We start from the raw sequence: 23,219 nt of genomic DNA on the forward strand, positions 1-23,219 counted from the left end.
AGGTTCAGCAGCCTGTGTCCAGTCGCAAGGCGAGGTAGTTTTGCTGATAGGTGGCGGGGAAGGGAGGGGAGAGTGGCGGAGAACAGATATGCTGACAAGAGCAGACAGAGAGCCTTTGTCTTCAAGGCTGAGCAGATAGAGAAGACAAAACATAGACCTCCTGTGTTCAGACTGACCCTGTGATCATGACCACACACGCACACGCACACGCACACGCACACACACACACACACACACACGTCACACACACACAAACACAAGCATGCACACTGACAAATACACACACACACACACACACACACACACACACACACACACACACACACACACACACACACACACACACACACACACACACACACGCTCACGCACACACACACCTGGGCCCCGTTTCCCGATAACGATGGATCCACGCTCGTACGATCATTCTCACGATGGATCGCAAGATCCAACGTAAATTTCTTTGGAACGTTTCCCGAAACTCCTCTTAACATGCACTCACAAAGTTCGTAGGATTGTAACTGTCCACTGACATGGTGCTGAAACGGGCTATGTAGGAGGGGGAGACGCAGGAATGTTGCAGGAAAATGGGGTTAAAAAGGGGTAAAATATCTCCCCATCAAGGCCAACAGCAGAGTAGTCTACGCAAAGAATAGACTGCAATAATATGAATGCTAAAGATATTAAAAGACAATTGATTAGGCCGACATATGCATCAGTCCTAATCCTGAATGCAGTGTGCGTACATTTCTTCACGGCATTTCTCTCCCAGAAATAATTCCATACTAACAAAAATCTAAAATAGCTTGTGTGACGACTACATTAATCTTAATGTGCTGATTTCTGAAACGTGCTTTGCGCCGCAAAGAGAGCCGACTTTATCTGATTCCGCATAAGGTTTCATTGATTGGCGCGCACTCTATAGAATATTTGTAGCCATAAAAAATGCAACGGTCCATAATTCAAACACAGAGGCTAGGCATTGACACACGCACTTACACTAAACTTTGATGTCAAGTAGGGGGCAACAATATTTCATCCCGCGGGCCTCAATTGGCCCCCGGGCCACGAGTTTGAGACCCCTGGTCTAGATCCTGCCCATATTGTTGGGCAGGATGAAGTAGGCTATAGGTCTTTTTACACTGCCAAGCCGGTTCGGTCGCAGCGAGGCACGCCCGGCGATTTCACCTTCTTATCTCAAGTTTACTGTGTAAAACCGAGGGGGTCAAATCCCCCGTTCGTCACGGGGCAGGTTTTCTTGGTTCACTGGAGAAGGCGGGGCTGCGAGTCTCTGACCTCTTTAGAATAATTTGTATTATTGCATACTCTCGAATGTTTAACGAATGAAGACACCCGCATGCAATAATGAGTTCACATCTGAGTGTAGACTACAAACGCGATTAACTATGGTCAGGGATGTTCGTTACTGTCTAAACACGTTCCAATAAATAGTGAACTTCATCACAGCCTCACCGAAGCGCCTACAGTGCTTAATGCAAACAATCGCAGCAAAAAACGCCTGCAGAAATTCTCCGACACCCGCTGGTCTCAGCATGATGCATGTCTACAGTAGCCTATGTCTTCTGTCATTGTTCAATATGAGGACATTTTAACCACGATGGTTGAATTAAAATCAGAGGGAGACAGCAAGTGCAGCTCGAAAGCGACCTCCTTCACAAGAGCAATGGGATCATTAGATTTTATTACATGCCTTGTGACGTGGCGTTTGATGGGTACATTTCGGCTGTGCATGTATTTTTGGAATCTTAGATTCCTGCAATAAATGATGTTGTTGTTGACTTCTAACATGTCTCTATCTTTGCTGTTTAAATCTAACAGTAATCTATGAGAAATATATCGGCGGTAACCACTGTTTTTGGTTGTGAATTTGTGCCAGCTGGGCATTCCGTGGTATTGGATGTGTTTTAACAAAACGCACCCAATACACGGAATATCCGCTGGTGACGCCACTGAGGCTGTAGTAGGCTAACGATGCTCTTAGCGTCCTACGAGTACCCCTGGAGTCCTCGTTAGCTACGAGCGGTTTCACGACGTTCGTTACCAACGATACTTTCGGGAAACTTTCGGGTGTGAAAACTGTACAATGCTCGTATGACGCACTTCACGATCCACTTAGGCCAACGATGCGTTCGGGGAACGGGGCCCTGGAGACACACAGCATACAAATATAAAAATGACACACTGATCTATACTGATATAGGCCTACTCTATACTGATCCCAGAGACAGAAACGTCCATTTTAAATAAATAAAAAGGAAATAAAAATAATGCGTCACGGTTGCATCAACAATTTGAACGTGCTAAATTCCATCCCAGGGAGGTAGTGATGTGTGAGAGCACCTGGTTCAGATAATTGTATCATCGTACATTTCATTTCCCTATAGCCATTCTCTAGCTGTGCTCTGACCCGAGATAACCGGCTGCATTGTAAGCTACGGTTGCAGCCTTAAGGGTTGTGTTTGGCAGCCAGTGCTAATGGAGCGTTGGACTTTGTTGGAACTGAACACACCGTCAGAGTCAGTGTTTGTGTCGATTAAAGAAATGTCAACAAAAACACGAAGAAATGGGCGGGGGGGAAGGTGTGAAGAGCAACACACACCAATTAAACAAAACAGCTGAAAACAGACTCTCTTTCCCTACTACTTTTGATATTGAAACAACTAAAGCTCTCACTGCGTGAGAGTGTGGTTTGTGCAGGGCTATGCAGGTGTTGCGGGTTAATTTCTACATAGCGGGACTCCAAGGCGCTGCGTTCCTGCGGGAGACGGCATACACTGGCGTGACTCGTATTACAAAAGAATGCCTGCATATGCCCTTGTAGGTATGCTCTTACACGCTCACACACCTCACAAACCTACACATGTACGGGTAACACAAAGACACACACTTTCCCTTTGTTTATTTTTCCTTCCTTCCTTTTGAGTGGGAGTCAAACACTGTCCCCTCCTTATTCCATCCAGTTATGCAATTCTTTATGTACTTTGTTTTAAAATGAAATATACCATGAAAGGCACACTGTACAACACTGTTTAATGACATGAAGAGACAGGCACACACACACGCACGCACACACACACACACACACACACACACACACACACACACACACACACACACACACACACACACACACACACACACACACACAAACACACACACAAAACACACACAAAACACACACAAACATGAGTATTACCATCCTTCAGAACCCCTTTCCAGTCCGCATGAGGCAGAACAGTTCACCTTTCTCCTGTGCATGCGTGCGTCTGTTTGTGTGTGTCTGGCTCATGACCAAGAGAGCGATTTCAATACAGCAGAACACAGATGTTTGTGTACATGAATGATTGCTGAGATCTTCAAAGAGCTCCAACAGCACAATGATATAGTATTTTTTGTTTGACCTGAGATTTTGCACACTTTTTTTCAGACTCCACTCTGCCAACTCCCATCGTTGACCAAACATGGCTGTTTGTGGTCGATCAATACAGTCCACTGAGGTTAGAAAGCTGATAAAGCGAAGTACCAATTGTATAAGCTATGGCAGCATAATTATTTTCCAATCAATAATTATTATTATTTTTTTTCAATCTACAGGATTCTACAACTTAACGCCTTAAAGGTAATCATTTCCTATAGTTTATTTTTAGGGCCTACTTAAGTTTTAATGTGGTTTAGAACTGGGGCTTTTAGCATTACTCTTGTCAGTTATGTAATATATTTTTGACTTATATTTATATCCAGTCACAGTTAACACTCTTTCTGATCGATGACTGGTTACCCATGGTAACAGGACAACTCACGACGCACCTCAATTTTGTTCATAATGATATTTTTCATTTATTTTGCCTATTTGGGGAAAAACAGCACAATTTTCAAGGTTTACATCAAACCTTTCAAGCGCTTTCATTGCTGAATGTGTCTTTACAACCGCTTAATCAACACGACCCTGCCCTCTGTTCTTTATACGGCCCACAGGGATGTTTTTTTAACATCAAGGATGGCTATTGAAGCGCAGAAGAAGAGCGTGGAGGAAATGAATGGAAGCTGTTTCTCTTCTTTTAGGGAGATGGGAACTATTGACTCCTGCTCTCGTTTGATCTGGCAGGCACGATAACACACACACAGACGCAGGGATAGTGCAGACCCTACCCCACACCCCAAGCATAAAACTCCTAGCCTTCATTGACACATCACACAAATGAATATGGCATATAACTACAAAAACACACGCAAACACACACCACGCACCCACACACCCACACACACACACACACACACACACACACACACACACACACACACACACACACACACACACACACACACACACACACACACACACAGATCAGATTAGGTGAAGCTAGGGCGGGATTTGGCAGGAGCAGGCCTTGAAGATCCTGAACGATAGGTCCTCTGCTCCGCTCCGCCGCCATCCTATTGTTTGTACACTACACAGAGATAGGTAGGCTGACAGAGATGCTCTTTGTTTTGAAATCAGCAGGAGTCCTGGAGTCCAGCTGCAGCGGGTCTCTAGGGCGAACGGGAACACAGAGAGAGAGAGAGAGAGAGAGAGAGAGAGAGAGAGAGAGAGAGAGAGAGAGAGAGAGAGAGAGAGAGAGAGAGAGAAACATACACACACAGAAAAAACGCTTGCAGTAAAAGATTGCAAGAAAGAAAGAGTAAGACAAAGGAGGAGGAAACAGAGGAAAGGTTTCCCCACTCTGAATGAACGCTCTTCCGGGAAATTAAGTAGCAGGGAGAGGAGTGTGGGCCAGTGACCTTCGGGTGCTGTATTAACAAGTATCCATTCTCCCCCAATCCACAGCAAACTCAGAGGAAGACAAAGATTCAGGGATTGATTTTAAAATGAAAGTGGATAATAGTCTTTAGATTTAATCTGAAAATATAGTTTGGAGGAGCCCATATACTGTGGCCTGATTACTCAACACACTCAGCCTCTCCTTAGGCTGCCATTTAAACAATTTAGTATATTTAATACAATCAAATCACAATCAAATCACATTAAGTCTAACCAAAGAGATTAAATGAGTGAATTATTAGAGTATCACTTCTTCACTGTTTTCTGGAGAGAAAAAAAAAGATCATACCATGTCAGAAATATAATCACAGGTCCTACATGAAAATTTACGTTATATAAAAGGTATGTGGGGTTAGTTTTTTTAAATGAGCACTAGCCGTCCTTAAGCATTCAACATATTTTGAAGATATTCGTTTTAATGAGGACTATATCTATCAGCAGACTGAAATAGCAGAACTTTAATATGGTACTATTATGTCTGATTGAATAGTGGTATGGCCGCGGCCTACATTTGTCTGAGATAGTAAAAGTTGGTTATTCCTACTATTCTGAATGCAATGTCTTTGACCTCACAGTGGCCAGCTCTACACTACAAGTGACAAGAGCTGGATTCCAACCTTGTTCCTCCAAACCCCGGTGTCCAAAAATCAACTGACCGAACTGCAGTTTTTTACACATACATTCATCGCAAAGATTTTATTTTTATTTCTATAGATATAAAATAAATGCTACCTCTTACTACTATTTGAATAAGCAATGCCTCATAAAGAAGGCGCTACAAAGTTTGCAAACTAAATAAATAACGCATCATATGTGATGACGTACCTATGAAATTAGGCCTAAGATGTTGATTAAAAAGTGTCTCACAGTCATTAAGCGTTTTTGAGGTTCTTTTCGAACATCCCTGACATTTGTAGTAATTCGTAGGTCTGCTGTAAGTATTTTGAGGAATATTGGACTAGATTAAGGCAAACTCAGTTACATGTCGCCCTCTTCTGGTCAAATAATATTTTACAGTCAAACGTATTACAAATGAGGAGAACTTTTAGGGGGCCGTTGAATCGAAATACAGTTCATCCTTGGCATTAAAACGAAATGAAATAGCTTTATATAGGCTAATATAATATACAATATTAATCTTAACATGAATTCGACGACTGTGCTATTTCAAATACTCGCAGGTTTGTCCCAGCCGACATGAGTTAAGAATTGAAGGTGGCACGAGCAGTAAAAAAAAAGAAAAAATCATCCACATTTATGTGGGGAATTGGCATGTTGGCGCCCCCTCTGGCTGCAGACGCACCTGATTGTCAAGCAGGTGCCGTGCACAGATGGACTGAACCCCCACTGAAGTCCGTAGTAGGCCCTTCAGTAGGGGGGTTAATTTGTGAAGATTGTCAAGATTTGATTACAGTGTTGCATTTTTTTACACAAAAGACAGCATCACAAATGATTAGCAATTCAATGTTTATGATCCAAAAGAACTGACATTACCAAATAAAATAAACTATCTGCATGCATTCATGACAATAAACGAGTCTGGATTAATACTATTACTACCTCATTTAGCCTCATGAGGTGACATAAACTCCCAGGTTGATGGACTTCACTGGCAGGTTTCTGTCACAGCAGAATACACACTCTCCTGAGTCCTTTCAATGTTATTCCTCCCTCCCTTGGTTTTCCTGCCAGAGAACTCCAACGCTGCATAGTTCAAACCATCTTTTTCCCCGTCCTACAACAGAGAAATGTGTATTACTACCAAACAAATTATAGGATTCAGAGTTGTATTAGAGGCCATTTCTTCCAGAATCAAAGTCACAGCTACAGTCCTACTACTGTATATGTGTGTGTGGGTGCGTGCGTGCGTGTGTGTGTTTGTTGCTGGTTTGGCACCATAACTAAACACTATACCTAGACCTAACACTAGACATTTTACCAGGTAGCTGAACTGTGTATTTTCAAATATGTCTCACTTTAAATACATTTGTTAATTAAAATTTGTGATCTCCAAGCCATTCAAAAGGACAGCGGCATATCTACTCGATAAGGATTCATTTTAAAGGTCCCATGACATGCTATTTTATGTATTCCTTAATATAGGTATTAGTGGGCAACTAACACAGTATTCAAAGACGTTCCTGAAATTCAGCCGTGGTGCAGAGTTACAGCCACTCCGAGCCAGTCGCACATTGAGCTTCCCCCAAATGCGCTGTTTCGGTGGGCGTGTCAAGGAGGAGGGTGGGGGTGTGGCCCTGAGCAGCTTGCAGCCAGGGACGGTACCATGCGCTCTGTTTACAGTGGATGTATCGCAATGGCGAGGCGCACGCAGCCTTTAGCCGTGTTCTGTAAATATTCTAGAACACACGGGAGTCCTGGAGCTCTATATCTAAATATTATCAAATAGCCTGCACAGATATCTATATCATATAATACATATTATCACGGCCAAAAGCTGTGTGAGCCGATATTCCGACGTTCCTGGTTCTTCAACGTCCACATCAATGTGAATACACACACTGTAACGCAAGTGTTTCTTGTCGGTTCTTTGACGTGTCTTGTATTTCCACAACGAGACTGTCGTGGGGGTTATCTGAGCCATGGTTGAGAAGGAATTGGGGGAAAGGAACTTTGGTTTGACTCGCTGAAGTAGGCTACATGAACTGCGACATGCCGCGAGGCACCATCGCCCGGCAGCGGGCAGCCGGCAGCAGGCAGCGCGCAGTTCAGTCGACTTCAGGTTGATGTGAAAGTGGAAGAACCAGAGACGTCGCAGAACCCGTCAAAGTCGTTTGTGATTCATAATATCGTCTGGAGGCGCACACAATATGTTATATGATATAGATATCTATGTATTATATGATATTATTTAGATATAGAGCTCCAGGACTGTAACGCAAGTGTTGTACACTTCCTTGTTATTTGGATAACCGTTCTGCTGTTGGTGTGATGGCGCAAAACGCGTCGGACTCTCGTCTCTGGTATTTCTACAACGAGACTCGTATTGGGGGTTATCTCAGCCAAAGTTGAGAATGAATTGGGGGGAAGGAACTTTGGCTTTGACTCCCTCAAGAACATGAACCACGACATGGAGGAGAAAGGGATTGTTGGCGGCGAATGTCTCCCGCTTGAGCCCCGCTGAGGGACCACCGCCGGAGGCGGAGGTGCCTAAGCGCTGCCCGGCAAAGATCCCTTTCTCCTCCTTGTCGTGGTTCATGTTCTTGACTTGAGGGAGTCGAAGCCAAAGTTCTTTCCCCCCAATTCATTCTCAACCTTGGCTGAGATAACCCCCAATACGAGTCTCGTTGTAGAAATACCAGAGACGAGAGTCCGACGCGTTATGCGCCAAATAACAAGGAAGTGTACAACACTTGCGTTACAGTCCTGGAGCTCTATATCTAAATAATATCATATAATACATAGATATCTATATCATATACTATATTGTGTGCGCCTCCAGACGATATTATGAATCACAAACGACTTGGTCGGGTTCTGCGACGTCTCTGGTTCTTCCACTTTCACATCAACCTGAAGTCGACTGAACCGCGCGCTGCCTGCTGCCAGCTGCCCGCTGCCGGGCGATGGTGCCTCGCGGCAACCGGCGGCATGTCGCAGTTCATGTACTTCAGCGAGTCAAACCAAAGTTCCTTTCCCCCAATTCCTTCTCAAACATGGCTCAGATAACCCCCACGACAGTCTCGTTGTGGAAATACAAGACACGTCAAAGAACCGACAAGAAACACTTGCGTTACAGTGTGTGTATTCACACACACACACGTGGCGCTCGCACGGTCGAGTCTCATTGGCGGGCCAACGTCTCTGGGCGGGCCAGGCAGAGTAAGGGGAGGAGCCGAGATTCCTCATGACGTCATGAGCACAGACATTCCAAATCAGCGCGCTTGAGCCTCCGTTTTTTCAAAGGCGAGCAGAACAGCTAGTGCTCGTTTTACACCAAACGCAAGTTTTAGCCACTGGGGGACCATAGGCAGGCTAGGGGAACTCATATTTATGTTAGAAAACCTCACAAAGTGAGATTTTCATGTCATGGGACCTTTAAGAACGATAAAACATCCTTTGACAATTGATAAAATGTTACAGAATAAGACTAAGGTTATGCTCTTTGTGACACAATCAAAGTAATTGTTAATGTCGACACAGGGCAACATGTTAAAACAGATGTACCTCTTCTCCCTGAATCACTGAGTCACGTGGAACATGGTAGGAAGCACTCAATGTTCCTGAGAATAAGAACAGAAGAATATTTATGCTCTGAGTTAAAAAATAGGATGGGTGTCACACTGCAATATATGTGTCTAAATACAATGAGAGAATACATTCTGGAGAATGTACTGTACCTTTGCGATGCTCAAAAATATGCTTTTTAATTCTGGTTAGGAACAGGATTATAATCACAGCCAGACAGCAAGCCAACAGTATTCCAAGCATCATGTTCACTAGATGTCGGTCGGGTTCTAGAATCAGTTGATCAACATCAGAAAGCTTTAGTTCACTTATGTTTGGCTCCATTTCCATTGGCATGGACCAATTTAGTCATACAAATAATCAACCTCAAATACATTTTAGAGAAAAGTTGAATTCAACTTTGCAAAAAAATTTTTTACAGCAATACTTAGGAAGAACACGATATTGACCTGTTATGTCCAGTGTAGTTCCATTTCCAAACATAATTTCCCCGCATGCTGCCAGGGCACAGTAGTAAGTCCCAGCATCAGAGGAGTTTACATTGTTCTTGGGGAGAGTGTAGACACAGCTCTGTGGAGCAGACGGAGGCCCAAAACTATTCTGACATTCACCTCTCCTGTTTCCATTCATGTAAATGGCAGCAGGGTGAGATGGTCCTGATCCTGATCTGAACCAGTACACACTGGGTTCCCCTTGGCACTGGTTACTGTGGTCCGTCCTCTGGGAGGTAATAGAGCACTGGAGAGCCACAGGGTCTCCCAGCTGAGCTGATGCCGAAACAGGCTGTTGGACCACTGTCTGGGAGAAAAACCTCTGGTCATTGTGATCTGCATAGTAAAATAATATATGCATCATCAAAAGGTTCTTAAAATGCTTGTCATATTATGAATATAAACATTGAAAATGATTGAGCCTACCTTTGACAGACAGAAAGGTGCAATTGTCCCAGGAGTCAAGTGAGTATTGTCGACAGAAATAATTAGCTTCATCACCTTTAGTTACGTTTTGAATGATCAGATTAAAGTCAGAAGCACCTTCTTCCATTGTGAATCTTAAATCAAAGTGGGGCTTCATTGTAATTGATCCATACGATTTCGAAGCAACCATTTGGGGAAAGTATCCAGGAGATTGCTTGTACCAGTATAAATAATAAACATTCTTGTCTTTAGCTTCACAATGAAGGGTAACATTATCTCCAAGTCCTGCTGATTTCACAAAGATCAATCGAGGTTCCTCCTGAGACTGAATCAGCACTAATAAAAAAAAGAATAAATGAACTATGAATAATTGTCCTTAAACATTCATACTTTAGTTTTGATGGTTTAGGTTTAGAAAAAACAGTGAAGTTGAATGAGTAATATTTGATACAAATAAATGGAATTTTAGAAGGAATTGACTTACGTGCTGTACTCAGAATTATCATAGCAAAATACATGGTTACGTTTTGGCGCTGAAGCTGAACCAGCGCTGTTCTCGCTCTAATGAAAGATTTGAACGTAAAATATTCCATTTACATACCGTAGACCAACTGTGATTGGCTGAAACCCAGAGACACTGAATGAAGCAAGCCAATGATCCACCTTGATTTTTGTGATGCGCAGTTCATGTTCATATATTTTGGCTGACGGAAAAAAAGGTTTGACAGGAAACAAAGACTCAAGCCATCAGCTAACGGGGGTGTTGGACTGGGTCAGAGATTATCGACCCCAGCATGGCTTCCTAAAAGCTCACAGACAGGTCTCGGTGGTATGCCCGCAGCCTGCGTAAGGTCCCTGCTCCATCCCAGCTGACCACTGCTCCTGTGGTCACACAATGCGCCCCTTGGGTCAGACGGCTTGTCCCTCCTGCCAAAGATTTCCATTTGCCAGCTCAGGCTAACCGTTTACCCCTCCACTCACCCGTTTGCCCCTCCAGCTCCAGTTGGGGTCCTTCAGGACTTTCACACATCCTTCCACGCTTTAACTTTGGGGGAGGGAATGGGGTAATGTGGAAACATGGTGTTCGCTAGATCCCCTTCTCAGGAAGTTGTTTTATTTTCTGTGCTTATTCGATGCAAAACCGGTTGTGACCTTTTTGCCATTTTAGAGGAAATAAAGACGCTGTGTGATCTAGCCTCAGTGACTATCAAGTGTCCTTCTTAGATACAACAACAGCTTTTAGGGTCACTTCCTCTCTCGCTATTTCTTTTACCACTGGGTCGGAAAAAGAGAGCGTGGCCCCAAGCAACAGATGAGCTGAGAGGCGAGGGCTGTGGCTGGCCCTGTCTCTGTTTTACACGCACCACTGAAACCCTTAGGCGTGAGGCTGCAGGTATCAACAGGATGTGCTGCTGAGGTTCTTCAGAAACCAACAATACAATGGACATACATTTCAGATCACTGACTGAACATAGACGGCTATATTTGTGTGAGTGAACTGTCAAAACCCGGCTCCTAGGCTATAGCAAATACGGCGTAGGACAAAAGATGGCAATAAACGAATGGATTTATTATATTAACTTAAGACAACTGAAGTTATATTGTGAAAACAAAGCAGAAACAAAACAAAGAGAATGTGCTGCTGCTGCTGGCGGGGATGCAGCCGAATGCCAGAGAGAGAGCGAGAGCAGAGTTGAGTCTGGGTTTTTATACTTTCAGGAGCGCCTGAACCAGGTGCTCCCAATCCACTCTGATGATGGTACCTTCAGGGACATAGGAGAAACAATAACTGGTCAACCACATCAACACTAGACAGGGACCGTCACAGAACAAAGAATGTTTACTTGATTAATTTGTCATTTTTGTATTTTCTTTTCAAAAGAGTCAAATTGATTGAATCAGTACATTTAAAAAATGGCTACCATCTTATTACAATGATTGATAAAATGACATTCAGAGATTTTAATATCTTAATATTATTCACGTGGGATCATAATTTACTGCAGGGAGCATCAGATGCAACATCAGTTCATTATAGAGACACATCAACAATCATTCAAACACAACCACTGATGTCATGTGAATTGTCAGTGCTGCGCATGCACCCTTTCTTCATGTACGTTATCTTAGCCATGTCTGGTTCTATATATAGGGTCCCTATTTACCAGCCAATCCTAAGTGTAGCTCTTTGTGACATCATGTAAGTGGGAGTGTCCATTCAGATGTTTGACAGCCGGGTTGACACTCCCACTTTGTGATCTCACAAAGGGATACATTCCTAAATGGCTCATCTACTCGAAACCTTGTGGTAAAATAGGGACCCTTTATGTTCACGGATGCGCACCAACTCTGAACCTTCCCCCCCCCTTCCCACCTTCTTGCTGTCATTATTGATAATAGCCACAAAGCCCCAGATAAAGACTTAATATCACTAGCTCAATAGTGTAGGACATCGTATTTACTAGAGGTGTGTGTGTGTGTGTGTGTGTGTGTGTGTGTGTGTGTGTGTGTGTGTGTGTGTGTGTGTGTGTGTATGTCTTTGTATGGTTAGACACAAGCATGCATAAGTAATACTTTTTATGAGTTCAAGATGAACACAACTGGTATATCTTTGACTTTGACCCCATTAAAAGTTGCGGCCTAGAGTGTCTAGCCACATGATCTGCTGTGACTGTTAGGTCTGTGGTTTTAGCTGCAAAGCGTCACTTACCTTCTAAGGAATGCATATCCTGTGTAAGCTGGGTCAGTACTGTTGTTTAAAAAGTAGAAATGACCTGAACCAGAGGTCTCCAGATATCTCTCAGTATGTCCCAATCAGTGTAAGTGTGTTATCAGAGTCAGTGGGTCCATTCTCATCCTTTTTATGCACTTCTTATTTTTTTTATTTTATGAAAATATACCTTTTAGGCATCAATAAATGTACATTGTAAAAAAAAGATATGAATGGCTAAGTACGGCTGCACATAAAGATAGGCTGGACCAAAGACAGCATCACAAATGGTGAGCAATTCAATGTCAATGATCCAAACAAAGCGACATTAATAAACATTAGAAACAATATACAACTGCTCCAGACAATATGCAATTCCTCCAATAATACCACCATTAACATCTCCTTCAGCCTCATGAAGTGACACAAACTCCCAGGTTGATAGACTTCACTGGCAGGTTTATCTCACAGCAGAATGCAGACTCTCCTGGAGCAGGGCCGAGCTCTCTGAGTGGCCAACGACGTGCGTCGCGACCTAGGTCGCATTGGTCGCGACGTAGGTCGCTTTGGTCGCGACGTAGGTCGCTTTAACTTTGGGGGACGGAAGGGGGTAATGTGGAAAAATGGTGTTCACTAGAACCCCTTCTCAGGAAGTTGTTTTATTACCTGCGTGTGATCTAGCCTCAGTGACTATCAAGTGTCCTTCTTAGATACAACAACAGCTTTTAGGGTCACTTCCTCTCTTGCTATTTCTTTTACCACTGGGTCGGAAAAAGAGAGCGTGGCCCCAAGCAACAGATGAGCTGAGAGGCGAGGGCTGTGGCTGGCCCTGTCTCTGTTTTACACGCACCACTGAAACTCTTAGGCGTGAGGCTGCAGGTATGAACAGGATGTGCTGCTGAGGTTCTTCAGAAACCAACAATGCAATGGACAAACATTTCAGATCACTGACTGAACATAGACGGCTATATTTGTGTGAGTGAACAAAGAATGTTGACTTGATTAATTTGTCATTTTTGTATTTTCTTTTCAAAAGAGTCAAATTGATTGATGCGGTACATTTCATTCAGAGATTTTAATATCTTAATATTATTCACGTGGGATCATAATTTACTGCAGCGAGCATCAGATGCAACATCAGTTCATTATAGAGACACATCAACAATCATTCAAACACAACCACTGATGTCATGTTAATTGTCAGTGCTGCGCATGCACCCTTTCTTCGTGTACGTTATCTTAGCCATGTCTGGTTCTATATATAGGGTCCCTATTTACCAGCCAATCCTAAGTGTAGCTCTTTGTGACATCATGTAAGTGGGAGTGTCCATTCAGATGTTTGACAGCCGGGTTGACACTCCCACTTTGTGATCTCACAAAGGGATACATTCCTAAATCGCTCATCTACACGAAACCTTGTGGTAAAATAGGGACCCTTTATGTTCACGGATGCGTACCAACTCTGAACCTTCCCCCCCCCTTCCCACCTTCTTGCTGTCATTATTGATGATAGCCACAAAGCCCCAGATAAAGACTTAATATCACTAAGCTCAATAGTGTAGGACATCGTATTGACTAGAGGTGTGTGTGTGTGTTTGAGTTCAAGATGAACACAACTGGTATATCTTTGACTTTGACCCCATTAAAAGTTGCGGCCTAGAGTGTCTAGCCACATGATCTGCTGTGACTGTTAGGTCTGTGGTTTTAGCTGCAAAGCGTCACTTACCTTGTAATGAATGCTTACCCTGTGTTAGCTGGGCCAGTACTGTGGTTTAAAAAGCAGAGATGTACTGAACCAGAGGTCTCTAAATATCTCTCACTATGTCCCAATCAGTGTAAGTGTGTTATCAGAGTCAGTGGGTCTATTCTCATCCTTTTTATGCACTTCTTATTTATTTTATTTTATGAAAATATACCTTTTAGGCATCAATAAATGTATATTGTAAAAAAAAAGATATGAATGGCTAAGTACGGCTGCACATCAAGATAGGCTGGACCAAAGACAGCATCAGAAATGGTGAGCAATTCAATGTTAATGATCCAAACAAAGCGACATTAATAAACATTTGAAACAATATACAACTGCTCCAGACAATATGCAATTCCTCCAATAATTCCACCATTAACATCTCCTTCAGCCTCATGAGGTCACACAAACTCCCAGGTTGATAGACATCACTGGCAGGTTTATCTCACAGCAGAATGCAGACTCTCCTGAGTCCTTTCACTGTTCTTCTTCCCATCTTTGGTTTTTCTGCCAGTGAACCCCAACGCTGTACACCTCAAAATATCTGTTTTCCTGTCCTTCAACAGAGAACTGTGTATTACTACCAAAACATCTCAGAGGATTGACAGTTGACACCACATGATATGTTTTAATCGTCATCTAACAGCCATTAATGCTTTTTCAAAGCATTATAAAGTTGATATTTGTTTCAAATGGTATGAGCATCTCTAGTCATACAATAACTATTTAAAATGGAATAATCCAAAGAGAATGTACTGCCAAATCAATATAGGAGATCTTGCACACTGAAACTTCTCCATCCAAGCGGGGGGGATGTTTTGTTGAATATGCTGTAGCGTTATTATGCTCAAAAACCTGTAATGTATGATTAGAATGAGGATTAGAATCACAAGTAGACAGCAAGCCAACATCATCCGATGTACCAAGATCACCAGATGATGGTTGGGATCTAGAATCAGGAAATCAACAATGGGGCATCATGAATCTGTACTCTAGAGATCATATTTTGTCTGTTATCTGTACCATTACATTCACAGTGTGGCATGTATAATTTAATGTTTTGAGTACCATTTAAAATATGCCCTCAGTATTACGTATTAGAAGTTATTATATTATGTATCTATTGTCTTCTTAATTAAATAATTAGCAGATAAACTGGAAGCAGGAAATAAAATATATTCACCTGTTATGTCCAGCGTAGTTCCACTTCCAAACACAACTTCCCCACATGCTGCCAGGGCACAGTAGTAAGTCCCAGCATCAGAGGAGTTTATATTGTTCTTGGGGAGAGTGTAGACACAGCTCTGTGGAGCAGACGGAGGCCCAGAACTATTCTGACATTCACCACTCCTGTTTCCATTCACGTAAATGGCAGCAGGGTGAGATGGTCCTGATCTGAACCAGTACACACTGGGTTCCCCTTGGCACTGGTTACTGTGGTCCGTCCTCTGGGAGGTAATAGAGCACTGGAGAGCCACAGGGTCTCCCAGCTGAATTGATGCTGACACAGGCTGTAGGACCACAGTCTGGGAGACAAACCTGTTGTCATTGTGATCTGCATAGTATTATAATATTCATCATCAAAGGTTCTTAAAATGCTTGTCATGAAATTGAATATAAACATTGAAAATGATTGAGCCTACCTTTGACAGACAGAAAGGTGCAATTGTTCCAGGAGTCAAGTGAGTATTGTCGACAGAAATAATTAGCTTCATCATCACCTTTAGTTACGTTTTGAATGATCAGATTAAAGTCAGAAGCACCTTCTTCCATTGTGAATCTTAAATCAAAGTGGGGCTTCATTGTAATTGATCCATACGATCTCGAAGCAACCATTTGGGGAAAGTATCCAGGAGATTGCTTGTACCAGTATAAATAATTAATATTCGTGTCTTTAGCTTCACAAAGAAGGGTAACATTATCTCCAAGTCCTGCTGATTTCACAAAGATCAATCGAGGTTCCTCCTGAGACTGAATCAGCACTAATAAAAAAAAGAATAAATGAACTATGAATTATTGTTCTTAAACATTCATACTTTAGTTTTGATGGTTTAGGTTTAGAAAATACAGTTATAAACAAGTATAAATAGCTGAATTGCAAGTTACATTGTCACCAAACCACGGTGGCTTCAGTTGAATGAGTAATATTTGATACAAATAAATGGAATTTTAGAAGGAATTGACTTACGTGCTGTACTCAGAATTATCATAGCACAATACATGGTTACGTTTTGGCGCTGAAGCTGAACCAGCGCTGTTCTCGCTCTTATGAAAGATTTGAACGTAAAATATACCATTTACATACCATAGACCAACTGTGATTGGCTGAAACCCAGAGACACTGAATGAAGCAAGCCAATGATCCACCTTGATTTTTGTGATGCGCAGTTCATGTTCATATATTTTGGCTGATGGAAAAAAAGGTTGACAGGAAACAAAGACTCAAGCCATCAGCTAACGGGGGTGTTGGACTGGGTCAGAGATTATCGACCCCAGCATGGCTTCCTAAAAGCTCACAGACAGGTCTCGGTGGTATGCCCGCAGCCTGCGTAAGGTGCCTGCTCCATCCCAGCTGACCACTGCTCCTGTGGTCACACAATGCGCCCCTTGGGTCAGACGGCTTGTCCCTCCTGGCAAAGATTTGCCCCTCCGACAATCATTTGCCACCTCAAGCTAACCGTTTGCCCCTCCACTCACCCGTTTGCCCCTCCAGCTCACCTTTTGTCTCGGCAGCTAACCGTTTGCCCCTCCAGTTGGGGTCCTTCAGGACTTTCACACGTCCTTCCACGCTTTAACTTTGGAGGACGGAAGGGGGGTTTGTGGTAATATTGTGTTCACTAGAACCCCTTCTCAGGAAGTCGTTTATTTATTTATTTAGTCTATTATTTGTGCTTCTTTGTTACAGTACCTGTTGTGACCTTTTTGCTCTGTGGGATGAACGTTTTAGAGGAAATAAAGACACTGTGATCTAGCCTCAGTGTATATCAAGCGCCTCTTCCTTTTAAGCCACAACAACTTTTATGGTCACTTCCATTCTCGCTATTTATTTTACCACTGGGTTGGAAACCGAGGGCGAGACGGGCCCCAAGCAGCAGATGAGCTGAGAGGCGAGGGCTGTGGCTGGCCTTGTCTCTGTTTTACACGCACCACCAAAACCTGTGAGAATAAATAGACCTGGCTGCAGGTATCAACAGGATGTGCTGCAGAGGTTCTGCAGAAACCAACAAAGAAATGGACATACATTTCAGATCACTGACTGAACATAGACTGCTACATTTGTGTTGGTGAACAGAGAAAGTTCACTTGATTAATTTGTATCTTTTGTATTTTTTTTTTCAAAAGAGTAAAATTAATTAATTCAGTACATTTCAAACATTGCTACCATCTTATTACAATGGTTGATAAAATTACATTCAGAGATTTCACCTGGGAACATAATGCACTGCAGGGAGCATCAGATGCAACTTCAGTCCATTACAGAGACACATCCCCATCATTCATGCACAACCAATGATGTATTATCTTAGTCTTGTATGGTTCTATATTGGGTCCATATTTAACAGCCCGCATCTGGTTGACGAGCTATTTCAAAATGTAGCACTTTCTTACATCATACGAGTGGGAGTGTCCAATCAGATGTGTGACAGACAGATCAACTCACACCTCCTATTTGATGCAGTCCACCAGTACACTCCTCCCAGTCGAGTGGACAGTCCCACATTGAGATGTCACTAAGGGATATATTCTGAATGGTTCATCAACATGCCAGCTTGTGGGAAATTAGTGGGCCATTATCTTCACAGTTTGAGAACACCTTTGGACCTTTCTCCTTCTCCCAGTTCCCTTCCTACTTGCTGTAGTTGGTGTAACTAGTCACCAAGGAAAGACACGCAAGAGTTACATTAATGGAAATATTTGTCTAGAGGTGTGTGTGTCTGCTCTATGCAAGACTTTGTGTTGCTGCACACTGTTACACACGTTGTGTGGGCCCAAGATCAACGTAACCGATATCAAAAGTTTGAGCTCTGAGATATAAAAAGGTGCCGCCTATATGATTTAGTTCTGTGACCTTATGCTTGTGGTTTTAGCTGCAAAGCATCACTGCTCTTTGAGTGCTCAACCTGTACAAGCTGTGTCAGCACTCAGGTTTTAAAAGCAGATATTAACTGAACCAGAGTTCTCTGCTTATCCTTTCTGTTTTATCTTGTTTTTAGGACATCGATTTTTTATATCTCATTAGATGTTATTTCCTGTGCATGTCATTCTGTCCATATTACTCTTTTACTCACATCTACGTCTCTTTTTTTCCTTTTGTGGAGTATAATTTTAATCATCAAGATTTGTTGACTGCTTAATATTCTCTTAATGTCCAAGTACTGCTGCACATCAACCAGATAGGCTTCACAAAATATGTCACAAATTACTGTTTGTGACCCACCAAGAGCCAAATCACTAAACATAAGTGGCGATCTATATGTACTTGAGTCATGATCATAAACAAGTCTTGATTAATAACACCATTATCACCCCCTTTAGCCTCATGAGGTGATACAAACTCCCAGGTTAATGGACTTCAGTGTCAGGTTTCTCTCACAGCAGAATACACACTCTCCTGTTGTCCTTCCACTGTTCTTCTTCCCTCCTTTGGGTTTCCTGCCAGAGAACTCAAACGCTGAGGAGTTCACGGAATCTGTTTCCCCATCCTACAACAGAGAATTGTATAACTACCAAACATCTGGGAGGATTCATAGCTGTAGAATATAAGTAGAGACCACTTCTTTGATGGTGGAAGTCTGGTGCATTGGTTTCCAATCGTATACTGAGGTCTAGAACATGCCCGTGTCGTACAACAACCAAACAGGCAAACAGCATTTCCGCTCGATAATGATTGATTTGAAGAATCTATTAAACGACGCGTGGTAAGTCCATGTCTACCTAGCCAACATGTTCAACAGATTTACCTGTTGTTCCTGATTCCCTGAGTCATGTGGAACTTGGTTGGAAGCACTCAGTGTTACTGAGAATAAGGACCGAAGAATATACATTTTAAGAATTCAAACAAAAGATCCATACTTTATATGTCGGTAAAAACACAATATCTCACTGAATAGATTCTGGAGAATGTACTGTACATTCGCGATGATCACAAACATGCTTTGTATTTCTGGTTAGAAACAGGATTATAATCACAGCCAAACAGCAAGCCAACAGTATTCCAAGCACCATGGTAACTAGACGCCAGTTGGTTCCTAGAATCAGATAATCAACATTTGGTCAGGTCTGATCAGAAAGTCTTATGTCACTTATTTTTCAGGCAATTTCCCCTGGATTGGGCCTCTTTAATTATAAGATGTACAGCCATAAAGATAACCATATAGAGTTCTTGTAAATCTATATGTAATCAGATTTTGGATTTGAATCATACTTTTGGATCGTTGTTTTACTTTCTGCATTCTTCTATGTTTTCGTTTGACTGCGCTGCAAAGCTATAATTTGCACAGGCTGTTTACTTCCTCATCTGAAATGATGTTTGCAAAAATGAATCCCAGAGATTTGTCCATTCCCTTATTCACTCCATCGAAAAAACAGATGTATTAACCTGTTATGTCCAGCTTAGTTCCACTTCCAAACACAACTTCGCCACATGCTGCCAGGGCACAGTAGTAAGTCCCAGCATCAGAGGTGTTTACATTGTTCTTGGGGAGAGTGTAGACTTAGCTCTTTGAGGCTGACGGAGGCCCAGAACTATTTTGAGATCCACCCCTCCTGTTTACATTAATGTAAATGGTAGCAGGGTGAGATGGTCCAGATCTTAACCACTACAATCTGGGTACCTCTTTGCACTGGTTACTGTGGTCCGTCCTCTGGGAGGTAATAGAGTACTGGAGAGCCACAGAGTCTCCCAGCTGCACTGATGCCATCACAGGCTGTGGGACCACAGTTTGGGGGACGAACCTAGGATCATTGGGATCTATAAATTAAAATACAGCTATCATCTAAAGGTTCTTGAAATGCTTCTCATGATATTGAATTTGAACAATGAAACAGATTGATCTTACATTGACAGACAGAAAGGTGAAATTATTCCACTAAAGTATTGTTGACAGAAATAGTTTGCTTCATCACCTTTAGTTACGTTTTGAATGATCAGATCAAAGACACAAACACCTTCTCCCTCTGTCAATGTTAAATTAATGTGGGGCTTGAAGGTAATTGATCCAAACAAATTTGAAGCGACCATTTCGGGAAAACATCCAGGAGATTGCTTCTACCAGTATAAATGATTGCAATCTTCAGATTCACAATGAAGTGTTACAGTATCTTCAAGTCCTGCTGATTCCACAATGACCAAAGGAGGACTCTCTGTGACTGAATCAACCCCTAAATAAAAAAGAACGAATAAGATCAATTAATTATTGGTCTTGAACATTCATACTTTAATTTGAGGCTTGAAAGTTTGTGGAAACACTGATTATGAAATATACATATTCTGATATGCAAGTAATATTATCAGCAAACACCTCTGGCTGATCTGAATGAGTTATAAAATAGAAAGCAATGGAATTTGAGTTCGAATTTACTCATGCGCTGTAGTCAGGAATATCACAGCAAAATACATTGTCACGTTTTGGCGCTGAAGCTGAACTAGCGCTGTTCTCGCTCTGATGAAGGACTAGGACTTAAAAGACACCATTTACATACCATAGACCAACTGTGATTGGCTGCAATTTAGAGGTATCCCACCTGGCCGCTGCTCCTGTGGTTTAGACGGCTTGTCCCTCCTGCTAACCGTTTGCCCCTCCTGCTCACCGTTTGCCCCTCCTGCTCACCGTTTGCCCCACCTGCTCACCGTTTGCCCCTCCTGCTCACCGTTTGCCCCTCCTGCTAACGTTTCCCCATCAGCTGAGCTCCTTCAGGACTTTGACACTTCATCAATCTTAACTTTAAAATACAATCATACACAGATTACATTAACCTTGTTTATATAATTACTATTCACATTAAAAGGAACTGTATACATTCTCCCTGTATCTCTCTAACTGAGAGAGGTTAAGGTAGTTCAGATTTGCATTCCCACTGGAGCCACTGAGTCTGATACTGAGGCCAGACCAATCTGCTGACTTCTTTGTTGTGTAGAACTGTATTTCAGTCCTGTCTTACAGAATTGCAGACATGTCCACTTCCCCCATAGTGTATTGCAAATTAACTTGGCCTCTCCCGCCAATCCTAAATGCTCCAGAATGGTCACTCCCACTTTCCTTTGTTAACTGTATATTCCCTACCCACAATGCAAACGTTTCCCTATAAGAATCTTGTTCACCCATTGTCTCACTGAATGTTTCCTTGGTAACTTTGCTGCATGTACTTTCCCATTATCATGCTCTAATATTAAGACCTGTCAGGCTGCTTGGGGCCCCCTGGTGGCCAAGGAGCCCCTTATGCCTCGGGCCGGCCCTGACTTTACAATTAAGGCAGGGTAGAGTTTTGAAAACACTGAAAACTGAAAATTAGGTATAGAAAGCGACTCTCTGTGATCAAGGAGATAGAATGTTTGAGTACCAAAATTAACCTGAGCTACAATGAGGTAGAGTGTGCGTGTTTCTAACACTGCAGAGAAAGCGGCAGCAAGTTGAGAGGGTGGTGTAAGGTCACGTCTTGGTTTTTTGACAAACCCACCACAACTCATAAATAGACCTGACGGTAGGTACAACAACAAGGTCAACAGGATGCGTTGCTAAGGCCCTGAGGCCTGTTTCAGGTAGCTGGTTTAACATACTCTGAGTTTAATCCTGCGCTCTGAGTTGGTTGACTCAGAGTTCAGGGTTGAAAAGCAACTCTGGGTTTTCGGTTTCAGAACAGGTGATCAGCGTTGGGTTAATCAACTCTGAGTATGTTCACTCTGGGTTGAGGGCGTGCCTGTTGACTATAAAGTGCCATCATCAATGGATCTCTGATAACATGATCAAACATGGACCAAAAGCGTAGATCCACTTACTTTTCCCCCACGGAATTGGAAATTCTAATGAACGCGTATGCCAGTTACCCATTTTAAAAAAAGAAGCAATTCCGCCGCGGCAGCGAGAGCGCGAGAGAGAGCTTGGCAGTAAATAGCTGAACAAGTCAATGCGTGAGTAAAATAAATTAGAAAAATAAAATAAAATAAGAGGAAAGTTTAATATCTTCCACTTATTCAATGTGTAAATTGTGTGTGTGCGTGTGCGTGCGCGTGCGTGTGCGCGTGCGTCAATTTATGCAACCCCGAGTTGCCCCACGGGGACTTGGCAGCAAATGAAGATGAAGTACAAAAATATAGTTTAAACAGGTAAACTAATGTTTAATTGAAATCAAATCAATTGTGCTGTTTTGCCTGCTCTACCTAATTTAACAGCTATATTCAACATGTGATGGGCCTATATTTAAGTAGTAAATGTAAGTAGTACATTTCCCAGCCACCCCAACGCTGCCAATATAGGATTTAGCTATATTAGAAGGCTACACCTAGGCAAAATGCATTATATATATATATATATATATATATATATATATATATATGTCTTCAAAATAGCGCTTACTGATTATTAGGGTAAAATTTTCCTCCATGTTAGCAAATTGAAAAAAAGCAGAGGCCCGGCAGACTGGCGGGGGTCCACCTCTGCAGCCCTCAGAGGCTGAGGAGATGGCCCTCAGCCAACAGAGTATGCGTCCTGTGGATGATGGCATCACTGGGGGGAGCTCCTCTGATCCCCCCACCCCCCAGGATAGAAGTGCCTTTATAAGAGGTTGGTTATTCAAAATAAT

The 23,219-nt window shown here is 42.5% G+C and overlaps 2 protein-coding genes across 2 annotated transcripts; both read right to left on the reverse strand.

Annotated features, from left to right (window-relative positions):
- Window positions 1–4,630: 4,630 nt before the first annotated feature.
- On the reverse strand, window positions 4,631–10,587 carry LOC115552926 (uncharacterized). Its single transcript, XM_030369320.1, has 6 exons — window positions 10,448–10,587; window positions 9,964–10,299; window positions 9,496–9,873; window positions 9,199–9,315; window positions 9,026–9,081; window positions 4,631–6,575 (listed from the first exon to the last, which is right to left on the reverse strand). Exons 1-6 carry the CDS (start codon window positions 10,554–10,556, stop codon window positions 6,447–6,449), a joined length of 1,125 nt encoding a protein of 374 aa, XP_030225180.1. The 5' UTR covers window positions 10,557–10,587; the 3' UTR covers window positions 4,631–6,446.
- A 3,971-nt stretch (window positions 10,588–14,558) lies between these two features.
- LOC115552844 (uncharacterized) lies at window positions 14,559–16,668 on the reverse strand. Its single transcript, XM_030369196.1, has 5 exons — window positions 16,609–16,668; window positions 16,064–16,402; window positions 15,604–15,975; window positions 15,276–15,369; window positions 14,559–14,977 (listed from the first exon to the last, which is right to left on the reverse strand). The coding sequence occupies exons 1-5, from the start codon at window positions 16,640–16,642 to the stop codon at window positions 14,956–14,958; spliced, it is 861 nt and encodes a 286-aa protein (XP_030225056.1). The 5' UTR covers window positions 16,643–16,668; the 3' UTR covers window positions 14,559–14,955.
- Between the last annotated feature and the right edge of the window lie 6,551 nt (window positions 16,669–23,219).

The sequence above is a fragment of the Gadus morhua genome, chromosome 10 (genome assembly GCF_902167405.1).
Source record: "Gadus morhua chromosome 10, gadMor3.0, whole genome shotgun sequence".
Taxonomy (NCBI): Eukaryota; Metazoa; Chordata; class Actinopteri; order Gadiformes; family Gadidae; genus Gadus; species Gadus morhua.

Bases quoted from the DNA above. Each gene is read 5' to 3' on its own strand.
- LOC115552844 (XM_030369196.1), bottom strand. From the start codon at position 16,642: ATGTATTGTGCTATGATAATTCTGAGTACAGCAC. The intron at 16,403-16,608 runs GTAAGTCAATTC...TTTTTTTATTAG, and splicing joins GATAATTCTGAGTACAGCAC to TGCTGATTCAGTCTCAGGAG. The intron at 15,976-16,063 runs GTAGGCTCAATC...AATACTATGCAG, and splicing joins CACCTTTCTGTCTGTCAAAG to ATCACAATGACAACAGGTTT.
- LOC115552926 (XM_030369320.1), bottom strand. From the start codon at position 10,556: ATGGAATATTTTACGTTCAAATCTTTCATTAGAGCGAGAACAGCGCTG. The intron at 10,300-10,447 runs GTAAGTCAATTC...TTTTTTTATTAG, and splicing joins GATAATTCTGAGTACAGCAC to TGCTGATTCAGTCTCAGGAG. The intron at 9,316-9,495 runs GTCAATATCGTG...AACTGATTCTAG, and splicing joins AACTACACTGGACATAACAG to AACCCGACCGACATCTAGTG.